The sequence below is a fragment of the Salmo salar genome, chromosome 27, assembly GCF_965601325.2.
Source record: "Salmo salar chromosome 27, fSalSal1, whole genome shotgun sequence".
Classification (NCBI taxonomy): domain Eukaryota; kingdom Metazoa; phylum Chordata; class Actinopteri; order Salmoniformes; family Salmonidae; genus Salmo; species Salmo salar.
Genome location: NC_138317.1, coordinates 45,162,345 through 45,185,779, shown reverse-complemented (window position 1 = coordinate 45,185,779; position 23,435 = coordinate 45,162,345). Strand labels below are relative to the sequence as shown.

The window sequence follows — 23,435 nt, the reverse complement described above, 5'->3', positions numbered from 1 at the left end:
TGCAAAATGTGCTTTCAACGAAAAGCTATTTTAAAATCGGACACCTCGATTGCACAAAGGAGTTCTGTATCTATAATTCTTAAAATAATTGTTATGTTTTTTGTGAACGTTTACCGTGAGTAATTTAGTAAATTCACCGGAGGTTTGCGGGGGGTATGCTAGTTCTGAACGTCACATGCTAATGTAAAAAGATGGTTTTTGATATAAATATGAACTTGATTGAACAAAACATGCATGTATAACATAATGTCCTAGGTGTGTCATCTGATGAAGATCATCAAAGGTTAGTGCTGCATTTAGCTGTCTGTGGTTTTGTTTTGTGTGACATTCTATGCTAGCTTGAAAAATGGGTGTCTGATTATTTCTGGCTGGGTACTCTGCTGACATAATCTAATGTTTTGCTTTCGCTGTAAAGCCTTTTTGAAATCGGACAGTGTGGTTAGATAAAGGAGAGTCTTGTCTTTAAAATGCTGTAAAATAGTCGTATTTTTGAGGAATTTGTAATTCGTGCCACGCCTATCATTGGATATTGGAGCAGGTGTTCCGCTAGCGGAACGTCTAGATGTAAGAGGTTAATTAACTAATGAATAATTAATAAAAAAATTAATAAAAATTGTCTTCACCTTATTTCTGATCATTTTTATGTTATTTTAATGGACAAGTTTTTTTATTTTCTTTCAGTTGACCCCAAACTTTTGAACGTGGTGTGTGTGTGTGTGTGTGTGTGTGTGTGTGTGTGATATCAGAACAAATGTTTGCTGTTATCCTGTTTATCTCTTAACAACTTAGTAGTTACTGTATTTCTGACTGCTTTTCTTTCTTTTTGCAACATGAAATCCCTATCAGTTAGCATGTGGAACATTCAGGGCCTAAACTCATCAACCTATCAGTTAGCATGTGGAACATTCAGGGCCTAAACTCATCAACCTATCAGTTAGCATGTGGAACATTCAGGGCCTAAACTCATCAACCTATCAGTTAGCATGTGGAACATTCAGGGCCTAAACTCATCAACCTATCAGTTAGCATGTGGAACATTCAGGGCCTAAACTCATCAACCTATCAGTTAGCATGTGGAACATTCAGGGCCTAAACTCATCAACCTATCAGTTAGCATGTGGAACATTCAGGGCCTAAACTCATCAACCTATCAGTTAGCATGTGGAACATTCAGGGCCTAAACTCATCAACCTATCAGTTAGCATGTGGAACATTCAGGGCCTAAACTCATCAACCTATCAGTTAGCATGTGGAACATTCAGGGCCTAAACTCATCAACCTATCAGTTAGCATGTGGAACATTCAGGGCCTAAACTCATCAACCTATCAGTTAGCATGTGGAACATTCAGGGCCTAAACTCATCAACCTTCAGGCTGAAGAGTTTAACACTGGAGTTCAACAAACATCTGAAAGATGTTGACGACATTGTCTCACAGGCTTCAGAGGGGTAATTCAGCCGTCACAGAAACACAGCTCTGTCAATAGAGGCAGAGACTCTGGAGGATTGATCATTTGATGCAAAATCGAATTGATCCCCTCAAAATTGGTAAATATCACATTTGGTTAAAAGATGTGTTCCTTTTGAGCAATATTTATCCCCCATCAGAATCCCCATATTACTCAGAGGAGTAATTTCCCAGCCTTGAGGAAGAGACGTGCCATTTCCAGGCCCAGGAAAATGTGCTCATCTGTTGGGACACAAATGCGCGCACAGGAACACTACCTGATCTAACGAGCACACGAGGGGACAGCTTTATTAGGCCATTTCGGTTTCTGTTTCATCTCCCCCATAAAAACAAAAGCACCATCAACAACAGAAGGGGTCTGTACTTTGTAAATGGTAGGTTACGGGGGGGAACTCTTTGGGGAGATTCACCGATTGCTCACGTCTTGGCCACAGCCCAGTAGACTATATGATTACAGACACATTTCTCTCTCAGCTCATTCACTGTCAAGCCACTAACACCTCTGTCTGATCACAGCCAAATCACGTTGTTCCTCAAATTAATTCACAGCCCAGTAAGCTGTACAACATCAGAAATTCATACAGATGGGCCCAAAACAGCACAGAAGAATACCAGAAAGCAACCTGGAACCAAAATATCCAAACACTCTTAGATAACTTTCTGGATACCACATTCACTCACAGTAAAGAAGGCATCAATCTAGCAGTACAAAACATCAACTATATATTCAGGCAAACGGCAAAAGAAGCACAATTGAAATTAATTAAAACATTTTTTTTAAAGACCTGGTTTGATGCAGATTGTAAAATTATAAGGAAAAACTTAGAGCACTATCAAACCAAAAGCACAGAGACATAAATAATGGTGAATTACTCCTTCATTACTGTGAGGCTTTAAAACTCTATAAAACGTACACTCAGAACCAAAACAGCACAGTACAACAGCAAGCAGCTGACACTAATTGAGGAGTCCATAAACACAAACAACTTCTGGCAAAATTGGAAAAACCAAAAGAAATTGAAAACAAGAGGAATTAGATATACAAAATGGTGACATATGGACGACCCATTTCAAAACACTCTACAACACCGTTCAAATTTATGCAAATGCAGAACAACACCAAATTCATGAGAAGTTGAATGGATTAGAAAAAGCTATAAAGGACAATCAAAACCCATTGGACTCCCCAATTACTGACCAGGAGCTCTATAAGATACTTCAGGCCCTCAAATGTAAAAAAGGATGCAGACCTATTCCGAAATGAGCAAAATGTCAAATGATCCAGATCTGTCAATTGGTACAAAATATACAGAGTACTGCACACACTACAATTACTGAGGTTTAAATGTATTTATGCTGCAGTAGTTTGTGTCGCGGGGCTAGGGTCAGTCTGTTATATCTGGAGTATTTCTTCTGTCTTATCCGGTGTCCTGTGTGAATTTAAGTATGCTCTCTCTAATTCTCTCTCAGAGGAGGAGGACCTGAGCACTAGGACCATGCCTCAGGACTACCTGGCCTGATGACTCCTTGCTGTCCCCAGTCCACCTGGCCGTGCTGCTGCTCCAGTTTCAACTGTTCTGCCTGCGGCTATGGAACCCTGACCTGTTCACCGGACGTGCTACCTGTCCCAGACCTGCTGTTTTCAACTCTCTAGAGACAGCAGGAGCGGTAGAGATACTCTCAATGACCGGCTATGAAAAGCCAACTGACATTTACTCCTGAGGTGCTGACCTGTTGCACCCTCGACAACTACTGTGATTATTATTATTTGACCATGCTGGTCATTTATGAACATTTGAACATCTTGGCCATGTTCTGTTATAATCTCCACCCGGCACAGCCAGAAGAGGACTGGTCACCCCTCATAGCCTGGTTCCTCTCTAGGTTTCTTCCTAGGTTTTGGCCTTTCTAGGGAGTTTTTCCTAGCCACCGTGCTTCTACACCTGCATTGTTTGGGGTTTTAGGCTGGGTTTCTGTACAGCACTTTGAGATATCAGCTGATGTAAGAAGGGCTTTATAAATACATTTGATTGATTGATTGATTAAATACATAGACTACTGTAGACAGTACAATTACTTAGGTTTAAATATATAGAGTACAATATTGATTATTCTGATTAATTCTGATATTGTAAATCTCCAAAGTAAGCTTTGGCAATATGTACATTGTTACGTCATGCCAATAAAGCAAACTGAATTGAAAAAAAATTGAGAAAGGACAGGGAGAGAAGGAAGGACAGAGAGAAGGGAGGAAGGAAGGAGGGAAGGACAGAGAGAGAATGAAGGACACAGAGAGAGAGAGAAGGAAGGACAGAGAGAGTATAAGAAGGATAGAGAGAGACAAGAGAAGAACGGACACAGAGAGAGAAAGACACAGAGAGAAGGAAGGACAGAGAGAGAGAAGGAAGGACAAAGAGAGAAAGACAAGGAAAGAGAAAGAGAGCGAGGTAAGGACAGAGAGAGGGAGGAAGTGAGAGGGAAAGAAAGAGAGACACTTACTGGTCTGAGGCCAAACCACACGACTAACAATATTGGACACTTTATGGAACTCAAAGCCTTCACTATCTCATCCTGGAATATCCAAGGCCTGAGGTCATCTGCCTTTGGCCTAAAGAGCAAGAACCTGAAATAGCTGCAGGAGTTGTGACCCATTTTTGTTGGTTATGTTGTCATAGTTGGGCATATGGGGGAGGGAATGCTGTCACCTCCAGGCAGGTGTTTGTCCCCCTGTGTGCTGAGGGAATGCTGTCACCTCCAGGTAGGTGTTTGTCCCCCTGTGTGCTGAGGGTGTCAGGTTCTTGTCCAGTTCTGGCATTTAGGTCACCACAGACTAGTACATGTCCCTGGGCCTGGAAATGGTTGATTTCCCCCTCCAGGATGGGGAAGCTGTCTTCATTATAGTGGGGGGATATAGGTAGCACACAGGAGGACATTTTTCTCTGTTGAGATAATTTCCTTTTGAATTTCTAGCCAAATGTTCCTGTTTTGATTAATTTAATAGTGTGGGTTAGGTCTGCTCTGTACCAAATTAGCATAGCCCCTTCCCTGTTTCACACCTGGTAGTTTGCTGGATTGGACTACCAGTTCTCTGTAACCTAGAGGACAACCAGTGGGTCCGTCTCCTCTATACCACCTGGTAGTGTGGTGGATGGGACTACCAGCTCTCTGTAACCTAGAGGGCAACCAGTTGGTCCGTCTCCTCTATACCACCTGGTAGTGTGGTGGATGGGACTACCAGCTCTCTGTAACCAAGAGGGCAACCAATGGGTCCATCTCCTCTATACCATGTTTCTTGTAGGATGACAATGTCTGTCAGAATATCTGACCACTGTGACTGACCCAAACGTAAGGAAAGCTTTGACTATGTAGAGACTCAGTGAGCATAGCCTTGCTATTGAGAAAGGCCGCCGCAGGCAGACCTGGCTCTCAAGAGAAGACAGGCTATGTGCCCACTGCCCACAAAATTAGGTGGAAACTGAGCTGCACTTCATAACCTCCTGCCAAATGTATGACCATATTAAAGACATATATTTCCCTCAGATTACACAGATCCACAAAGAATTTGAAAACAAATCCAATTTTGATAAACTCCCATATCTATTGGGTGAAATACCACAGTGTGACATCACAGCAGCAAGATGTGTGACCTGTTGCCACAAGAAAAGGTCAACCAGTGAAGAACAAACACCATTGTAAATACAACCCATAATTGTTGATTTATTTTCCCTTTTATACTTTAACTATTTGCACATCGTTACAACACTGTATATAGACATAATATGACATTTGAAATGTCTTTATTCCTTTGGAACCTTTGTTTACTGTTAATTTGTATTGTTTATTTCACTTTTGTTTATAATCTATTTCACTTTGGCAATGTCAACATATGTTTCCCATGCCAATAAACCCCTTTGAATTGAATTGTGTACCAGCAGGGCTACCAGCAGGGCTACCAGCAGGGCTACAGTACCAGCAGGGCTACCAGCAGGGCTACAGTACCAGCAGGGCTACAGTACCAGCAGGGCTACAGTACCAGCAGGGCTACCAGCAGGGTTACAGTACCAGCAGGGCTACCAGCAGGGCTACCAGCAGGGCTACCAGCAGGGCTACCAGCAGGGCTACAGTACCAGCAGGGCTACCAGCAGGGCTACCAGCAGGGCTACCAGCAGGGCTACCAGCAGGGCTACCAGCAGGGCTACCAGCAGGGCTACAGTACCAGCAGGGCTACCGTACCAGCAGGGCTACCAGCAGGGCTACCAGCAGGGCTACAGTACCAGCATGGCTACCAGCAGGGCTACAGTACCAGCAGGGCTACCAGCAGGGCTACCAGCAGGGCTACCGTACCAGCAGGGCTACCAGCAGGGCTACCAGCAGCAGGGCTACCAGCAGGGTTACAGTACCAGCAGGGCTACAGTACCAGCAGGGCTACAGTACCAGCAGGGCTACCAGCAAGGCTACCAGCAGGGCTACCAGCAGCAGGGCTACCAGCAGGGCTACAGTACCAGCAGGGCTACAGTACCAGCATGGCTACCAGCAGGGCTACCGTACCAGCAGGGCTACCAGCAGTGCTACCAGCAGGGCTACAGTACCAGCATGGCTACCAGCAGGGCTACAGTACCAGCAGGGCTACCAGCAGGGCTACAGTACCAGCAGGGCTACCAGCAGGGCTACAGTACCAGCAGGGCTACAGTACCAGCAGGGCTACAGTACCAGCAGGGCTACAGTACCAGCAGGGCTACCAGCAGGGTTACAGTACCAGCAGGGCTACCAGCAGGGCTACCAGCAGGGCTACCAGCAGGGCTACCAGCAGGGCTACAGTACCAGCAGGGCTACCAGCAGGGCTACCAGCAGGGCTACCAGCAGGGCTACCAGCAGGGCTACAGTACCAGCAGGGCTACCGTACCAGCAGGGCTACCAGCAGGGCTACCAGCAGGGCTACAGTACCAGCATGGCTACCAGCAGGGCTACAGTACCAGCAGGGCTACCAGCAGGGCTACCAGCAGGGCTACCGTACCAGCAGGGCTACCAGCAGGGCTACCAGCAGCAGGGCTACCAGCAGGGTTACAGTACCAGCAGGGCTACAGTACCAGCAGGGCTACAGTACCAGCAGGGCTACCAGCAAGGCTACCAGCAGGGCTACCAGCAGCAGGGCTACCAGCAGGGCTACAGTACCAGCAGGGCTACAGTACCAGCATGGCTACCAGCAGGGCTACCGTACCAGCAGGGCTACCAGCAGTGCTACCAGCAGGGCTACAGTACCAGCATGGCTACAGTACCAGCAGGGCTACCAGCAGGGCTACCAGCAGGGCTACAGTACCAGCAGGGCTACCAGCAGGGCTACCGTACCAGCAGGGCTACCAGCAGGGCTACCAGCAGGGCTACCAGCAGGGCTACCAGCAGGGCTACCAGCAGGGCTACAGACCAGCAGGGCTACAGTACCAGCAGGGCTACCAGCAGGGCTACAGTACCAGCAGGGCTACCAGCAGGGCTACCAGCAGGGCTACAGTACCAGCAGGGCTACCAGCAGGGCTACCAGCCAGCAGGGCTACAGTACCAGCAGGCTACCAGCAGGGCTACAGCAGCAGGGCTACCAGCAGGGCTACCAGCAGGGCTACAGTACCAGCAGGGCTACCAGCAGGGCTACCAGCAGGGCTACAGTACCAGCAGGGCTACCAGCAGGGCTACAGCAGCAGTACCAGCAGGGCTACCGTACCAGCAGGGCTACCAGCAGGGCTACCAGCAGGGCTACCAGCAGGGCTACAGTACCAGCATGGCTACCAGCAGGGCTACAGTACCAGCAGGGCTACCAGCAGGGCTACCAGCAGGGCTACAGTACCAGCAGTGCTGACCAGCAGGGCTACCAGCAGGGCTACCAGCAGGGCTACCAGCAGGGCTACCAGCAGGGCTACAGCGGGCTACCAGCAGGGCTCCGCGGGCTACCAGCAGGGCTACCAGCAGGGCTACAGTACCAGCAGGGCTACCAGCAGGGCTACAGTACCAGCAGGGCTACCAGCAGGGCTACCAGCAGGGCTACAGTACCAGCAGGGCTACCAGCAGGGCTACAGTACCAGCATGGCTACCAGCAGGGCTACAGTACCAGCAGGGCTACCAGCAGGGCTACAGTACCAGCAGGGCTACCGTACCGGCAGGACTACCGTACCGGCAGGACTACAGTACCAGCAGGGCTACCGTAACCAGCAGGGCTACAAGCAGGGCTACAGTACGCCAGCAGGGCTACAGTACCAGCATGGCTACCAGCAGGGCTACAGTACCAGCAGGGCTACAGTACCAGCATGGCTACCAGCAGGGGCTACCGTAACCAGCAGGGCTACAAGCAGGGCTACCAGCAGGGCTACAGTACCAGCAGGGCTACCAGCAGGGCTACAGTACCAGCAGGGCTACCAGCAGGGCTACCGTACCGGCAGGACTACCGTACCGGCAGGGCTACCGTACCGGCAGGGCTACAGTACCGGCAGGGCTACAGTACCAGCAGGGCTACCGTACCAGCAGGGCTACCAGCAGGGCTACAGTACCAGCATGGCTACCAGCAAGGCTACCAGCAGGGCTACCAGCAGCAGGGCTACCAGCAGGGCTACAGTACCAGCAGGGCTACAGTACCAGCAGGGCTACCAGCAGGGCTACAGTACCAGCAGGGCTACAGTACCAGCAGGGCTACAGTACCAGCAGGGCTACCAGCAGGGCTACAGTACCAGCAGGGCTACCAGCAGGGCTACAGTACCAGCAGGGCTACAGTACCAGCAGGGCTACCAGCAAGGCTACAGTACCAGCAAGGCTACAGTACCAGCAAGGCTACAGTACCAGCAGGGCTACCTGCTTGTAGCTCCGCTGATTACCCAGCCTGCCTGTCTAACGTCCTCATCCACAGCCCGTCTCCCCTCCGCTGATTACCCAGCCTGCCTGTCTATCGTTCTTAGGTGACATGACCCACTTCCTGCCCTATGCGCCCCCTGGTGTATTGTGCTTCCTGGTAATTACTGTGGCTGGGAGAGCTAGTGGCCAATCAGACGGCCTAATGGAGGGAGGGTAAAGCACAGGCTGGTGGAGAACCTAATGCATTCAACCAAGCAGTACAGGATACAATAAATTACACCAGAAACCGTTTGTGGGTGCTGGGACGGCAAGAGGCACCAAGCAGTACAGGATACAATAAATTACACCAGAAACCGTTTGTGGGTGCTGGGACGGCAAGAGGCACCAAGCAGTACAGGATACAATAAATGACACCAGAAACCGTTTGTGGGTGCTGGGACGGCAAGAGGCACCAAGCAGTACAGGATACAATAAATGACAACACGCCAGAAACCGTTTGTGGGTGCTGGGACGGCAAGAGGCACCAAGCAGTACAGGATACAATAAATTACACCAGAAACCGTTTGTGGGTGCTGGGACGGCAAGAGGCACCAAGCAGTACAGGATACAATAAATTACACCAGAAACCGTTTGTGGGTGCTGGGACGGCAAGAGGCACCAAGCAGTACAGGATACAATAAATGACAACACGCCAGAAACCGTTTGTGGGTGCTGGGACGGCAAGAGGCACCAAGCAATACAATAAATGACAACACCTAGCACAGCTACAACTAAAGCGATTACCCATCTTACACATGGCAGAAGAAGAATACATGATGGCATACCAGAAAAAGACAAAGGAGATGGACTGTATATGACAGAGTTAAGTTTGTTGAAGTCGGAAGTTTACATACACTTAGGTTGGAGTCATTAAAACTTGTTTTTTAACCACTCCACAAATGTCTTGTTAACAAACTATAGTATTGACAAGTAGGTTAGGACATCTACTTTGTGCATGACAAGTAATTTTTCCAACAATTGTTTACAGACAGATTATTTCACTGTATCACAATTCCAGTGGGTTTTACATATATTAAATTGACTGTGCCTTTAAACAGCTTGGAAAATTCCAGAAAATGATGTCATGGCTTTAGGAGCTTCTGATAGGCTTAGTGACATCATTTGAGTCAATTAGAGGTGGAGCTGTGGGTATTTCAAGGCCTACCTTCAAATTCATTGTCTCTTTGCTTGACATCATGGGAAAATAAAAATAAATCAGCCAAGACCTCAGAAAAAAAATTGTAGACCTCCACAAGTCTGGTTCATCCTTTGGAGCAATTTCCAAATGCCTGAAGGTACCACGTTCATCTGTACAAACAATATTACGCAAGTATAAACACCATGGGACTACGCAGCCGTCATACTGCTCAGGAAGGAGACGCGTTCTGTCTCCTAGAGATGAACGTACTTTGGTGCAAAAAGTGAAAATCAATCCCAGAACAACAGCAAAGGACCTTGTGAAGATGCTGGAGGAAACAGGTACAAAAGTATCTATATCCACAATAAAACGAGTCCTATATTGACATAACCTGAAAGGCCGCTCAGCAAGGAAGAAGCCACTGCTCCAAAACTGCCAGAAAAAAGCCAGACTACGGTTTGCAACTGCACATGGGGACAAAGATCATACTTTTTGGAGAAATGTCCTCTGGTCTGATGAAACAAAAATATAACTGTTTGGCCATAATGACCATCGTTATGTTTGGAGCAAAAAGGGGGAGGCTTGCAAGCCGAAGAACACCATCCCAACCGTGAAGCACGGGGGTGGCAGCATCATGTTGTGGGGGTGCTTTGCTGCAGGAGGGACTGGTGCACTTCACAAAATAGATGGCATCATGAGGCAGGAAAATTAGGTGGATATATTGAAGCAACATCTCAAGACATCAGTCAGGAAGTTAAAGCTTGGTCGCAAATGGATCTTCCAAATGGACAATGACCCCAAGCATACTTCCAAAGTTGTGGCAAAATGCCTTAAGGACAACAAAGTCAAGGTATTGGAGTGGCCATCACAAAGCCCTGACCTCAATCCTATAGAAAATTGGTGGGCAGAACTGAAAAAGCGTGTGCGAGTAAGGAGGCCTACAAACCTGACACAGTTACACCAGCTCTGTCAGGAGGAATGGGCCAAAATTCACCCAACTTATTGTGGGAAGCTTGTGGAAGGCTACTCGAAACGTTTGACCCAAGTTAAACAATTTAAAGGCAATGCTACCAAATACTTAATGAGTGTATGTAAATTTCTGACCCACTGGGAATGTGATGAAAGAAATAAAAGCTGAAATAAATCATTCTCTCTACTATTATTCTGACATTTCACATTCTTAAAATAAAGTGGTGATCCTAACTGACCTAAGACAGGGAATTGTTACTAGGATTAAATGTCAGGAATTGTGAAAAACTGAGTTTAAATGTATTTGGCTAAGGTGTATGTAAACTTCCGACTTCAACTGTATATAGACAGATACACATACATACCACAAACACATTAGTTGGGGGAGGGGTATTATTTTATTGCAACATACAGTATTGATATTTACATTGAATAATAACATCTCAGGCTGTAAAGAAGACATCAGGAGGAATGTCACATTTCGTACCCACTTCATTACACACATTCTTTGTATATCGTTGAATTTTACATTTTTGTGACTGTCCCATCGAACAAGCTAGAACAAAGATTCCTAAAATGCAAGGTTGGCATTATATATAACTATTGTTAACTAATGGTAACTATTGGTAACTAACACTGTGGTGGAGGTTAGGAGGGAGGGGTGGATGTACTGGTAAGGGTCTACCCAGGGATGGCTCTAGCCTTTTGAAGACCCTAAGTGAGATGTGGTTGCCCCACCCTCGCAGGCAAAACATTTTGGTGCCCCCCTCCGCTCCGCTCCCGACGGTGGAGAGAAAAATGTAAGTTTTAAAGTGAATTTCCTTAAATTCTACACATTTTGCCATGACTTACACTACCTGGTAATTCCAGGGTTTTTCTTTATTTTTACTATTTTCTACATTGTAGAATAATAGTGGAGATATCAAAACCATGAAATAACACATATGGAATCATGTAGTAACCATAAAAGTGTCAAACAAATCAAATAGCCACCCTTTGCCTTGATGACAGCTTTGCACACTCTTGGCATTCTCTCAACCAGCTCCATGAGGTAGTCACCTGGAATACATTTCAATTGACAGGTTCATTTGTGGAATTTGTTTCCTTCTTAATGCGTTTGAACCAATCAGTTGTGTTGTGACAAGGTAGGGGGAGTATACAGAAGGTAGCTTTATTTGGTAAAATACCAAGTCCATATTATGGCAAGAACAGCTCAAATAAGCTAAGTGAAACGACAGTTCATCATTACTTTAAGACATGGTCAGTCAATACGGAACATTTCAAGAACTTTGAAAGTTTCTTCAGGTGCAGTCGCAAAAACCATCAAGCGCAATGATGAAACTGGCTCTCAAGGACGCCACAGCAAAGGCAGACACAGAGTTACCTCTGCTGCAGAGGTTAAGTTCATTAGAGTTACCAGCCTCAGAAATTGCAGCCCAAATAAATGCTTCACAGAGTTCAAGTAACAGACACATCTCAACATCAACTGTTCAGAGGAGACTGTGTGAATCAGGCCTTCATGGTCGGATTGCTGCAAAGAAACCACTACTAAAGGACACCAATAATAAGAAGAGACTTGCTTGGGCCAAGAAACACGAGCAATGAACATTAGACTGGTCGAAATTTGTGCTTTGGTCTGGAGTCCAAATTTGAGATTTTTGGTTCCAACCGCCGTGTCTTTGTGAGACGCAGTGTGGGTAAACCGATGATCTCCGCATCTGTATTTCCCACCGTGAAGCATGGAGGAGGTGGTGTTATGGTGTGGGGATGCTTTGCTGGTGACACTGTCTGTGATTAATTTATAATTCAAGGCACACTTAACCAGCATGGCTACCACAGCATTATGCAGCGATACGCCATCCTTCCTGGTTTGGGCTTAGTGGGACTATAATTTGTTTTTCAACAGGACAATGATCCAACACACCTCCAGGCTGTGTAAGGGCTATTAGACCAAGGAGAGTGATTGAGTGCTGCATCGGATGACCTGGCCTCCACAATCCCCCGACCTCAACCAAATTGAGAGGGTTTGGGATGAGTCAGACCGCAGAGTGAAGGAAAAGCAGCATTATGTGGGAAGTCCTTCAAGACTGTTGGAAAAGCATTCCAGGTGAAGCTGGTTGAGAGAATGCCAAGAGTGTGCAAAGCTGTCATCAAGTCAAAGGGTGGCTATTTGAAGAATCTCAAATATAAAATATGTTTGGATTTGTTTAACACTTTTTTGCTACTACATGATTCCATATGTGTTATTTCATTGTTGAATAGTAGTGAAGACTTTTAAACTATGTCAAAAATAGTACAAATAAAGAAAAGCCCTTGAATGAGTAGGTGTTCTAAAACGTTTGACCGGTAGTGTATGCCATGTTAATGATATCTGAGTGAGAGTGACTAACAAAATCAATGGGGGGGGGGGGGGGGGGGGGGGCCTGAGCCTGGTCGATATTTGAACATGATTACTACAAGCTGGCTAGACTAACTTACCATTCTAAAAGTTGTTAGCTGACGGCTAATTGAGTGACTGACAGTGACTGACAAGAGAAAAACTGCTGATGCACAGCCACGTCCCTAACTGGCTCCTGGTGTTACTATTCTAACTCTCCGTGAGTTGAGACCCCGACTGAGTTTATGTCACTTTATGCCTGGAACCGGCCCTGGGTCTACCAGACAGATAAGGGTCTGATAGATCAATCCATCGATCGATAGCAGATTAGTTATGGAGGGTAGAGATCAATAATAGATCAATCCATCGATAGGAGGCTAGTTATGGAAGGTAGAGATCAATAATAGATCAATCCATCGATAGGAGGCTAGTTATGGAGGGTAGAGATCAATAATAGATCAATCCATCGATAGGAGACTAGTTGTGGAGGGTAGAGATCAATAATAGATCAATCCATCGATAGGAGACTAGTTATGGAGGGTAGAGATCAATAATAGATCAATCCATCGATTGGAGACTAGTTATGGAGGGTAGAGATCAATAATAGATCAATCCATCGATAGGAGGCTAGTTATGGAAGGTAGAGATCAATAATAGATCAATCCATCGATAGGAGACTAGTTATGGAAGGTAGAGATCAATAATAGATCAATCCATCGATAGGAGACTAGTTGTGGAGGGTAGAGATCAATAATAGATCAATCCATCGATAGGAGACTAGTTATGGAGGGTAGAGATCAATAATAGATCAATCCATCGATTGGAGACTAGTTATGGAGGGTAGAGATCAATAATAGATCAATCCATCGATAGGAGGCTAGTTATGGAAGGTAGAGATCAATAATAGATCAATCCATCGATAGGAGACTAGTTATGGAAGGTAGAGATCAATAATAGATCAATCCATCGATAGGAGGCTAGTTATGGAGGGTAGAGATCAATAATAGATCAATCCATCGATAGGAGACTAGTTATGGAGGGTAGAGATCAATAATAGATCAATCCATCGATAGGAGGCTAGTTATGGAGGGTAGAGATCAATCCATCGATAGGAGACTAGTTATGGAGGGTAGAGATCAATAATAGATCAATCCATCGATAGGAGACTAGTTATGGAGGGTAGAGATCAATAATAGATCAATCCATCGATAGGAGACTAGTTATGGAGGGTAGAGATCAATAATAGATCAATCCATCGATAGGAGACTAGTTATGGAGGGTAGAGATCAATAATAGATCAATCCATCGATAGGAGACTAGTTATGGAGGGTAGAGATCAATAATAGATCAATCCATCGATAGGAGACTAGTTATGGAGGGTAGAGATCAATAATAGATCAATCCATCGATAGGAGGCTAGTTATGGAGGGTAGAGATCAATAATAGATCAATCCATCGATAGGAGGCTAGTTATGGAGGGTAGAGATCAATAATAGATCAATCCATCGATAGGAGGCTAGTTATGGAGGGTAGAGATCAATAATAGATCAATCCATCGATAGGAGGCTAGTTATGGAGGGTAGAGATCAATAATAGATCAATCCATCGATAGGAGGCTAGTTATGGAGGGTAGAGGTTAGTAATAGCAGGAGGTATTGGGTAGGTTGATGAGGTGATGGTGTAACACACACAATGGTCTCTACACACTCATCATTGTCATCAACAACGATAAACAACCACTATGGGGTGGAAATGGGGACTGAACCCTTCCATGTAAATAAAACGACCACTATGGGGTGGAAATGGGGACTGAACCCTTCCATGTAAATAAAACGACCACTATGGGGTGGAAATGGGGACTGAACCCTTCCATGTAAATAAAACGACCACTATGGGGTGGAATAGGGACTGAACCCTTCCATGTAAATAAAACAACCACTATGGGGTGGAAATGGGGACTGAACCCTTCCATGTAAATAAAACAACCACTATAGGGTGGAAATGGGGACTGAACCCTTCCATGTAAATAAAACAACCACTATAGGGTGGAAATGGGGACTGAACCCTTCCATGTAAATAAAACAACCACTATGGGGTGGAAATGGGGACTGAACCCTTCCATGTAAATAAAACAACCACTATAGGGTGGAAATGGGGACTGAACCCTTCCATGTAAATAAAACAACCACTATAGGGTGGAAATGGGGACTGAACCCTTCCATGTAAATAAAACAACCACTATAGGGTGGAAATGGGGACTGAACCCTTCCATGTAAATAAAACAACCACTATAGGGTGGAAATGGGGACTGAACCCTTCCATGTAAATAAAAAGGAAAAGAGAACACGGATGGATCACTGAGTGTACTACTGAGTGTACTACTAAGTGTACTACTAAGTGTACTACTGAGTGTACTACTGAGTGTACTACTAAGTGTAATGCTAAGTGTACTACTAAGTGTAATGCTAAGTGTACTACTGAGTGTACTACTATGTGTACTACTGAGTGTACTACTGAGTGTACTACTGAGTGTACTACTGAGTGTACTACTGAGTGTAATGCTAAGTGTACTACTGAGTGTACTACTAAGTGTACTACTGATTATACTACTGAGTGTACTACTAAGTGTACTACTGAGTGTACTACTGAGTGTACTACTGAATACTACTAAGTGTAATATGAAGTGTACTCTATTCTCGAAGGATCATGACAGATTCTGACAGGGAAAAACTTCCACTATGAATAAACAGTGTGATAGATAGAACACGTTAGACTCTAATATGGTTCTTCTCTGTGAGGGACTAGGTCCAGGCTTTGGTGTTGTCTGGATAACCCAAGCAGATCTGGGTTCAAATAGTATTGGTTTTCTTTACAAAAAAAGACAAGCTCAGGTCAAGCTCTCTTCTGATCCAAGGATGACCTAAAGCCAACTGCACCTCTGGGAATCATCACGAGCAACAACAATACCACCATGGGTGAAGGTAAACATGGATTAAAACAGAACAGGTTTTTGGGTCAACATGCTATATGATCCATAGGCTATAGGAGAGAAGAGCACCACGCTAGCCTCACCGTGCCATTTAAAGACCCCACATTTTATCATGAAAGCAACAACACGTTAATGACAAAGTATTTTCAGAAATATTTAGTGCAGTGGTATCATGCAGGGTTGGGTTGGTTCTGATCCTAGGACAATATGAGGAAGAGGAGGAGGGGTTGGGTTGGTTCTGATCCTAGGACAATATGAGGAAGAGGAGGGGTTGGTTCTGATCATAGGACAATATGAGGAAGAGGAGGGGTTGGTTCTGATCATAGGACAATATGAGGAAGAGGAGGGGTTGGTTCTGATCATAGGACAATATGAGGAAGAGGGAAAGTCCATCAGAAACACGTACTTAAGGTGGCAAAAAACGTTGGTCTTTCTGCAGGGCTGAGATGTGGAGGGGTCTATAAGGACTGGTCTTTCTGCAGGGCTGAGATGTGGAGGGGTCTATAAGGACTGGTCTTTCTGCAGGGCTGAGATGTGGAGGGGTCTAGAAGGACTGGTCTTTCTGCAGGGCTGAGATGTGGAGGGGTCTATCAGGACTGGTCTTTCTGCAGGGCTGAGATGTGGAGGGGTCTATAAGGACTGGTCTTTCTGCAGGGCTGAGATGTGGAGGGGTCTATAAGGACTGGTCTTTCTGCAGGGCTGAGATGTGGAGGGGTCTATAAGGACTGGTCTTTCTGCAGGGCTGAGATGTGGAGGGGTCTATCAGGACTGGTCTTTCTGCAGGGCTGAGATGTGGAGGGGTCTACAAGGACTGGTCTTTCTGCAGGGCTGAGATAAGGAGGGTCTATAAGGACTGGTCTTTCTGCAGGGCTGAGATGTGGAGAGGTCTACAATGTGGAGGGGTCTATAAGGACTGGTCTTTCTGCAGGGCTGAGATGTGGAGGGGTCTATAAGGACTGGTCTTTCTGCAGGGCGAGATGTGGAGGGGTCTATAAGGACTGGTCTGTCTGCAGGGCTGAGATGTGGAGGGGTCTATAAGGACTGGTCTTTCTGCAGGGCTGAGATGTGGAGAGGTCTACAATGTGGAGGGGTCTATAAGGACTGGTCTTTCTGCAGGGCTGAGATGTGGAGGGGGGTCTATAAGGACTGGTCTTTCTGCAGGGCTGAGATGTGGAGGGGTCTATCAGGACTGGTCTTTCTGCAGGGCTGAGATGTGGAGGGGTCTATAAGGACTGGTCTTTCTGCAGGGCTGAGATGTGGAGAGGTCTATAATGTGGAGGGGTCTATAAGGACTGGTCTTTCTGCAGGGCTGAGATGTGGAGGGGTGGAGGTGCTCGTCCACTCCACTCCCTCAACTGTCCATCCTTGAAGATGAGGTTGAGAGCGGGCAGCGGAACACCAGACTCGGCCGGGGGCTGGCTGAGAGGACCAGACACTCCACTGTCAGGGTCGGGCTGACCCTGGCTGCCATCCTAAAGGACACACAGGTCAGGGGTCAAAGGTCATTTGTGAATAATACAGTACAGGGTCGTGTTCATTAGGCACCAAGCGGAAAGAAAATGGATTGAAAGGGCAGGAATTGTCCAATATGAAATTCTAATTTAAATTTACAGTTGGGAAACATTTAATAACCTTTTCTGTTGTGTACCCAGGTACTTTGATGTTTATTTTTATATTGTTTTATTTAACCTTTATTTAACTTGGCAAGTCAGTTAAGAACAAATTCTTAATTACAATGACGGCCTACCAACAGGCAAAAGGCCTCCTGCGGGGACGGGGACTGGGATTTAAAAAAAGGACAAAACACACATCACGACAAGAGAGACAACACTACATAAAGAGAGACCTAAGACAACAACACAGCATGGCAGCAACACAACACTACATAAAGAGAGACCTAAGACAACAACACAGCATGGCAGCAACACATGACAACACAGCATGGCAGCAACACATGACAACACAGCATGGCAGCAACACATGACAACACAGCATGGCAGCAACACATGACAACACAGCATGGCAGCAACACATGACAACACAGCATGGCAGCAACACATGACAACACAGCTTGGTAGCAACACATGACAACACAGCATGGCAGCAACACATGACAACACAGCATGGCAGCAACACATGACAACACAGCATGGCAGCAACACATGACAACACAGCATGGCAGCAACACATGACAACACAGCATGGCAGCAACACATGACAACACAGCATGGCAGCAACACATGACAACACAGCTTGGTAGCAACACATGACAACACAGCTTGGTAGCAACACATGACAACACAGCTTGGTAGCAACACATGACAACACAGCTTGGTAGCAACACATGACAACACAGTTTGGTAGCAACACATGACAACACAGCTTGGTAGCAACACATGACAACACAGCTTGGTAGCAACACATGACAACACAGCATGGTTGCAACACATGACAACACAGCATGGTTGCAACACAACATGGTAGAAACACAACATGGTAGCAACACAACATGGTAGCAACACAACATGGTAGCAACACAACATGGTAGAAGCACAAAACATGGTAGAAGCACAACATGGTAGAAGCACAACATGGTAGAAGCACAACATGGTAGAAACACAACATGGTAGAAGCACAACATGGTAGCAGCACAACATGGTAGCAGCACAACATGGTAGAAACACAATATGGTAGCAGCACAAAACATGGTACACAGACAACAGCACAAAGGGCAAGAAGGTAGAGACAACAATACATCACGTGAAGCAGCCACAACTGTCAGTAAGAGTGTCCATGATTGTGTCTTTGACTTAAGAGATTGAGATAAAACTGTCCAGTTTGAGTGTTTTTTGCAGCTGGTTCCAGTCGCTAGCTGCAGCGAACTGAAAAGAGGAGCGACCCAGGGACTTTGCTTTGGGGACCTTTAACAGAATGTGACTGGCAGAACGGGTGTTGTATGTGGAGGATGAGGGCTGCAGTAGATATCTCAGATAGGGGGGAGTGAACGGGTGTTGTATGTGGAGGATGAAGGCTGCAGTAGATATCTCAGATAGGGGGGAGTGAGGCCTAAGAGGGTTTTATAAATAAGCATCAACCAGTGGGTCTTGTGGAGTGGTTGAAAAACAAGTTTTAATGACTTCAACCTAAGTGTATGTAAACTTCCGACTTCAACTGTATGTCTCCCAACACCACCATAATGTTGTAGAGAGGTTGGTGTTGTCCCCTGTATGTCTCCCAACACCACCACAATGTTGTAGAGAGGTTGGTGTTGTCCCCTGTATGTCTCCCAACACCACCACAATGTTATAGAGAGGTTGGTGTTGTCCCCTGTATGTCTCCCAACACCACCACAATGTTGTAGAGAGGTTGGTGTTGTCCCCTGTTCTCCCAACACCACCATAATGTTGTAGAGTTGTTAGGTCTATCAATCCCATTTCTAGTTGTCAGGTCTATCAATCCCATTTCTAGTTGTCAGGTCTATCGATCCCATTTCTAGTTGTCAGGTCTATCGATCCCATTTCTAGTTGTCAGGTCTATCAATCCCATTTCTAGTTGTCAGGTCTATCGATCCCATTTCTAGTTGTCAGGTCTGTCAATCCCATTTCTAGTTGTCAGGTCTATCAATCCCATTTCTAGTTGTCAGGTCTATCAATCCCATTTCTAGTTGTTAGGTCTATCAATCCCATTTCTAGTTGTCAGGTCTATCAATCCCATTTCTAGTTGTCAGGTCTATCGATCCCATTTCTAGTTGTTAGGTCTATCAATCCCATTTCTAGTTGTCAGGTCTATCAATCCCATTTCTAGTTGTCAGGTCTATCGATCCCATTTCTAGTTGTCAGGTCTATCAATCCCATTTCTAGTTGTCAGGTCTATCGATCCCATTTCTAGTTGTCAGGTCTATCAATCCCATTTCTAGTTGTCAGGTCTATCAATCCCATTTCTAGTTGTCAGGTCTATCGATCCCATTTCTAGTTGTTAGGTCTATCAATCCCATTTCTAGTTGTCAGGTCTATCAATCCCATTTCTAGTTGTCAGGTCTATCGATCCCATTTCTAGTTGTCAGGTCTATCAATCCCATTTCTAGTTGTCAGGTCTATCGATCCCATTTCTAGTTGTCAGGTCTATCAATCCCATTTCTAGTTGTCAGGTCTATCGATCCCATTTCTAGTTGTCAGGTCTATCATCCCATTTCTAGTTGTCAGGTCTATCAATCCCATTTCTAGTTGTCAGGTCTATCAATCCCATTTCTAGTTGTCAGGTCTATCGATCCCATTTCTAGTTGTCAGGTCTATCGATCCCATTTCTAGTTGTCAGGTCTATCAATCCCATTTCTAGTTGTCAGGTCTATCGATCCCATTTCTAGTTGTCAGGTCTATCGATCCCATTTCTAGTTGTCAGGTCTATCGATCCCATTTCTAGTTGTCAGGTCTATCGATCCCATTTCTAGTTGTCAGGTCTATCGATCCCATTTCTAGTTGTCAGGTCTATCAATCCCATTTTTCCCCCTGATATAGTTCACAAGGTGTGGAAGCCATCTGATGTGTTTCCAGTTCTGGACATCAATAATTCACTTATAACTTGTTAATGAAAGACGGCTTTCAAAATATAAAATACAAAAAAAAAATGGTTATTTTGTGTGTGCTTGATCTTGTGTATTCTGAACTATGTAATTCCTATCTATCTACTGATAATTTCCTCATAATCTCTTCTTTCCAAATATACTAAGTGTTTGCATGTCAGAATCATGTAGTTACTTTGGAGTATGTCTGTTTAGACGGAAATCTACATTTGGCCATCCCTAATGGCACCCTATTCCCTATATAGTGCACTACCTTGACCAGGCACCCTATTCCCTATATAGTGCACTACCTTGACCAGGCACCCTATTCCCTATATAGTGCACTACCTTGACCAGGCACCCTATTCCCTATATAGTGCACTACCTTGACCAGGCTCCCTATTCCCTATATAGTGCACTACCTTGACCAGGCACCCTATTCCCTATATAGTGCACTACCTTGACCGGGCACCCTATTCCATATATAGTGCACTACCTTGACCGGGCACCCTATTCCCTATATAGTGCACTACCTTGACCAGGCACCCTATTCCCTATATAGTGCACTACCTTGACCAGGCACCCTATTCCCTATATAGTGCACTACCTTGACCAGGCTCCCTATTCCCTATATAGTGCACTACCTTGACCAGGCACCCTATTCCCTATATAGTGCACTACCTTGACCGGGCACCCTATTCCCTATATAGTGCACTACCTTGACCAGGCACCCTATTCCCTATATAGTGCACTACCTTGACCAGGCACCCTATTCCCTATATAGTGCACTACCTTGACCAGGCACCCTATTCCCTATATAGTGCACTACCTTGACCGGGCACCCTATTCCCTATATAGTGCACTACCTTGACCAGGCACCCTATTCCCTATATAGTGCACTACCTTGACCAGGCACCCTATTCCCTATATAGTGCACTACCTTGACCAGGCACCCTATTCCCTATATAGTGCACTACCTTGACCAGGCACCCTATTCCCTATATAGGGCACTACCTTGACCAGGCACCCTATTCCCTACGTATATAGTGCACTACCTTTGAGCAGGGCCATAGGGTGCCATTAGGACAGCAGCCTATCAGGGCCCATAGGGTGCCATCAGGACAGCAGCCTATCAGGGCCCATAGAGTGCCATTAGGACAGCAGCCTATCAGGGCCCATAGGGTGCCATTAGGACAGCAGCCTATCAGGGGCCATAGGGTGCCATCAGGACAGCAGCCTATCAGGGCCCATAGGGTGCCATCAGGACAGCAGCCTATCAGGGCCCATAGGGTGCCATCAGGACAGCAGCCTATCAGGGCCCATAGGGTGCCATTAGGACAGCAGCCTATCAGGGCCCATAGGCAGCTGTCCTAATGGCACCCTATCAGGGCCAATAGGGTGCCATTAGGACAGCAGCCTATCAGGGCCAATAGGGTGCCATTAGGACAGCAGCCTATCAGGGGCCATAGGGTGCCATTAGGACAGCAGCCTATCAGGGGCAATAGAGTGCCATTAGGACAGCAGCCTATCAGGGCCCATAGGGTGCCATCAGGACAGCAGCCTATCAGGGCCCATAGAGTGCCATTAGGACAGCAGCAGCCTATCAGGGCCCATAGGGTGCCATTAGGACAGCAGCCTATCAGGGCCCATAGAGTGCCATTAGGACAGCAGCCTATCAGGGCCCATAGAGTGCCATTAGGACAGCAGCCTATCAGGGCCCATAGAGTGCCATTAGGACAGCAGCCTATGAATCTCATGTCTCTGGAATGGTTCCCATCTATCCTTCATATTAATACAGACCAGTCATATCATTACAGATCACTCTGATGGCCAGGACCGAATACAGACCAGTCATATCATTACATATCACTCTGATGGCCAGGCCCTAATACAGACCAGTCATATCATTACAGATCACTCTGATGGCCAGGCCCTAATACAGACCAGTCATATCATTACAGATCACTCTGATGGCCAGGACCGAATACAGACCAGTCATATCATTACATATCACTCTGATGGCCAGGCCCTAATACAGACCAGTCATATCATTACAGATCACTCTGATGGCCAGGACCGAATACAGACCAGTCATATCATTACAGATCACTCTGATGGCCAGGACCGAATACAGACCAGTCATATCATTACATATCACTCTGATGGCCAGGACCGAATACAGACCAGTCATATCATTACAGATCACTCTGATGGCCAGGACCGAATACAGACCAGTCATATCATTACAGATCACTCTGATGGCCAGGACCGAATACAGACCAGTCATATCATAACAGATCACTCTGATGGCCAGAACCTAATACAGACCAGTCATATCATTACAGATCACTCTGATGGCCAGGCCCGAATACAGACCAGTCATATCATTACATATCACTCTGATGGCCAGGCCCTAATACAGACCAGTCATATCATTACAGATCACTCTGATGGCCAGGACCGAATACAGACCAGTCATATCATTACATATCACTCTGATGGCCAGGACCGAATACAGACCAGTCATATCATAACAGATCACTCTGATGGCCAGGACCGAATACAGACCAGTCATATCATTACAGATCACTCTGATGGCCAGGACCGAATACAGACCAGTCATATCATAACAGATCACTCTGATGGCCAGGCCCGAATACAGACCAGTCATATCATTACAGATCACTCTGATGGCCAGGACCGAATACAGACCAGTCATATCATAACAGATCACTCTGATGGCCAGAACCGAATACAGACCAGTCATATCATTACAGATCACTCTGATGGCCAGGACCGAATACAGACCAGTCATATCATTACAGATCACTCTGATGGCCAGGACCGAATACAGACCAGTCATATCATTACAGATCACTCTGATGGCCAGGACCGAATACAGACCAGTCATATCATTACAGATCACTCTGATGGCCAGAACCGAATACAGACCAGTCATATCATTACAGATCACTCTGATGGCCAGGACCGAATACAGACCAGTCATATCATTACAGATCACTCTGATGGCCAGGACCGAATACAGACCAGTCATATCATTACAGAT

At 45.9% G+C, this 23,435-nt stretch overlaps 1 protein-coding gene across 5 annotated transcripts in view; it reads right to left on the bottom strand.

Annotated features, from left to right (window-relative positions):
• Positions 1-10,823: 10,823 nt before the first annotated feature.
• Positions 10,824-23,435, bottom strand: part of LOC106589122 (protein FAM91A1) — a 100,588-nt gene continuing 87,976 nt past the window's right edge. For all 5 annotated transcript variants that reach the window (XM_082970263.1, XM_082970264.1, XM_082970266.1 and 2 more), the window contains one exon: positions 10,824-17,282. In XM_082970263.1, coding sequence (XP_082826389.1) covers positions 17,094-17,282 — 189 coding nt within the window. In that variant the 3' untranslated portion in view covers positions 10,824-17,093. The remainder of the gene's footprint in view (positions 17,283-23,435) is intronic.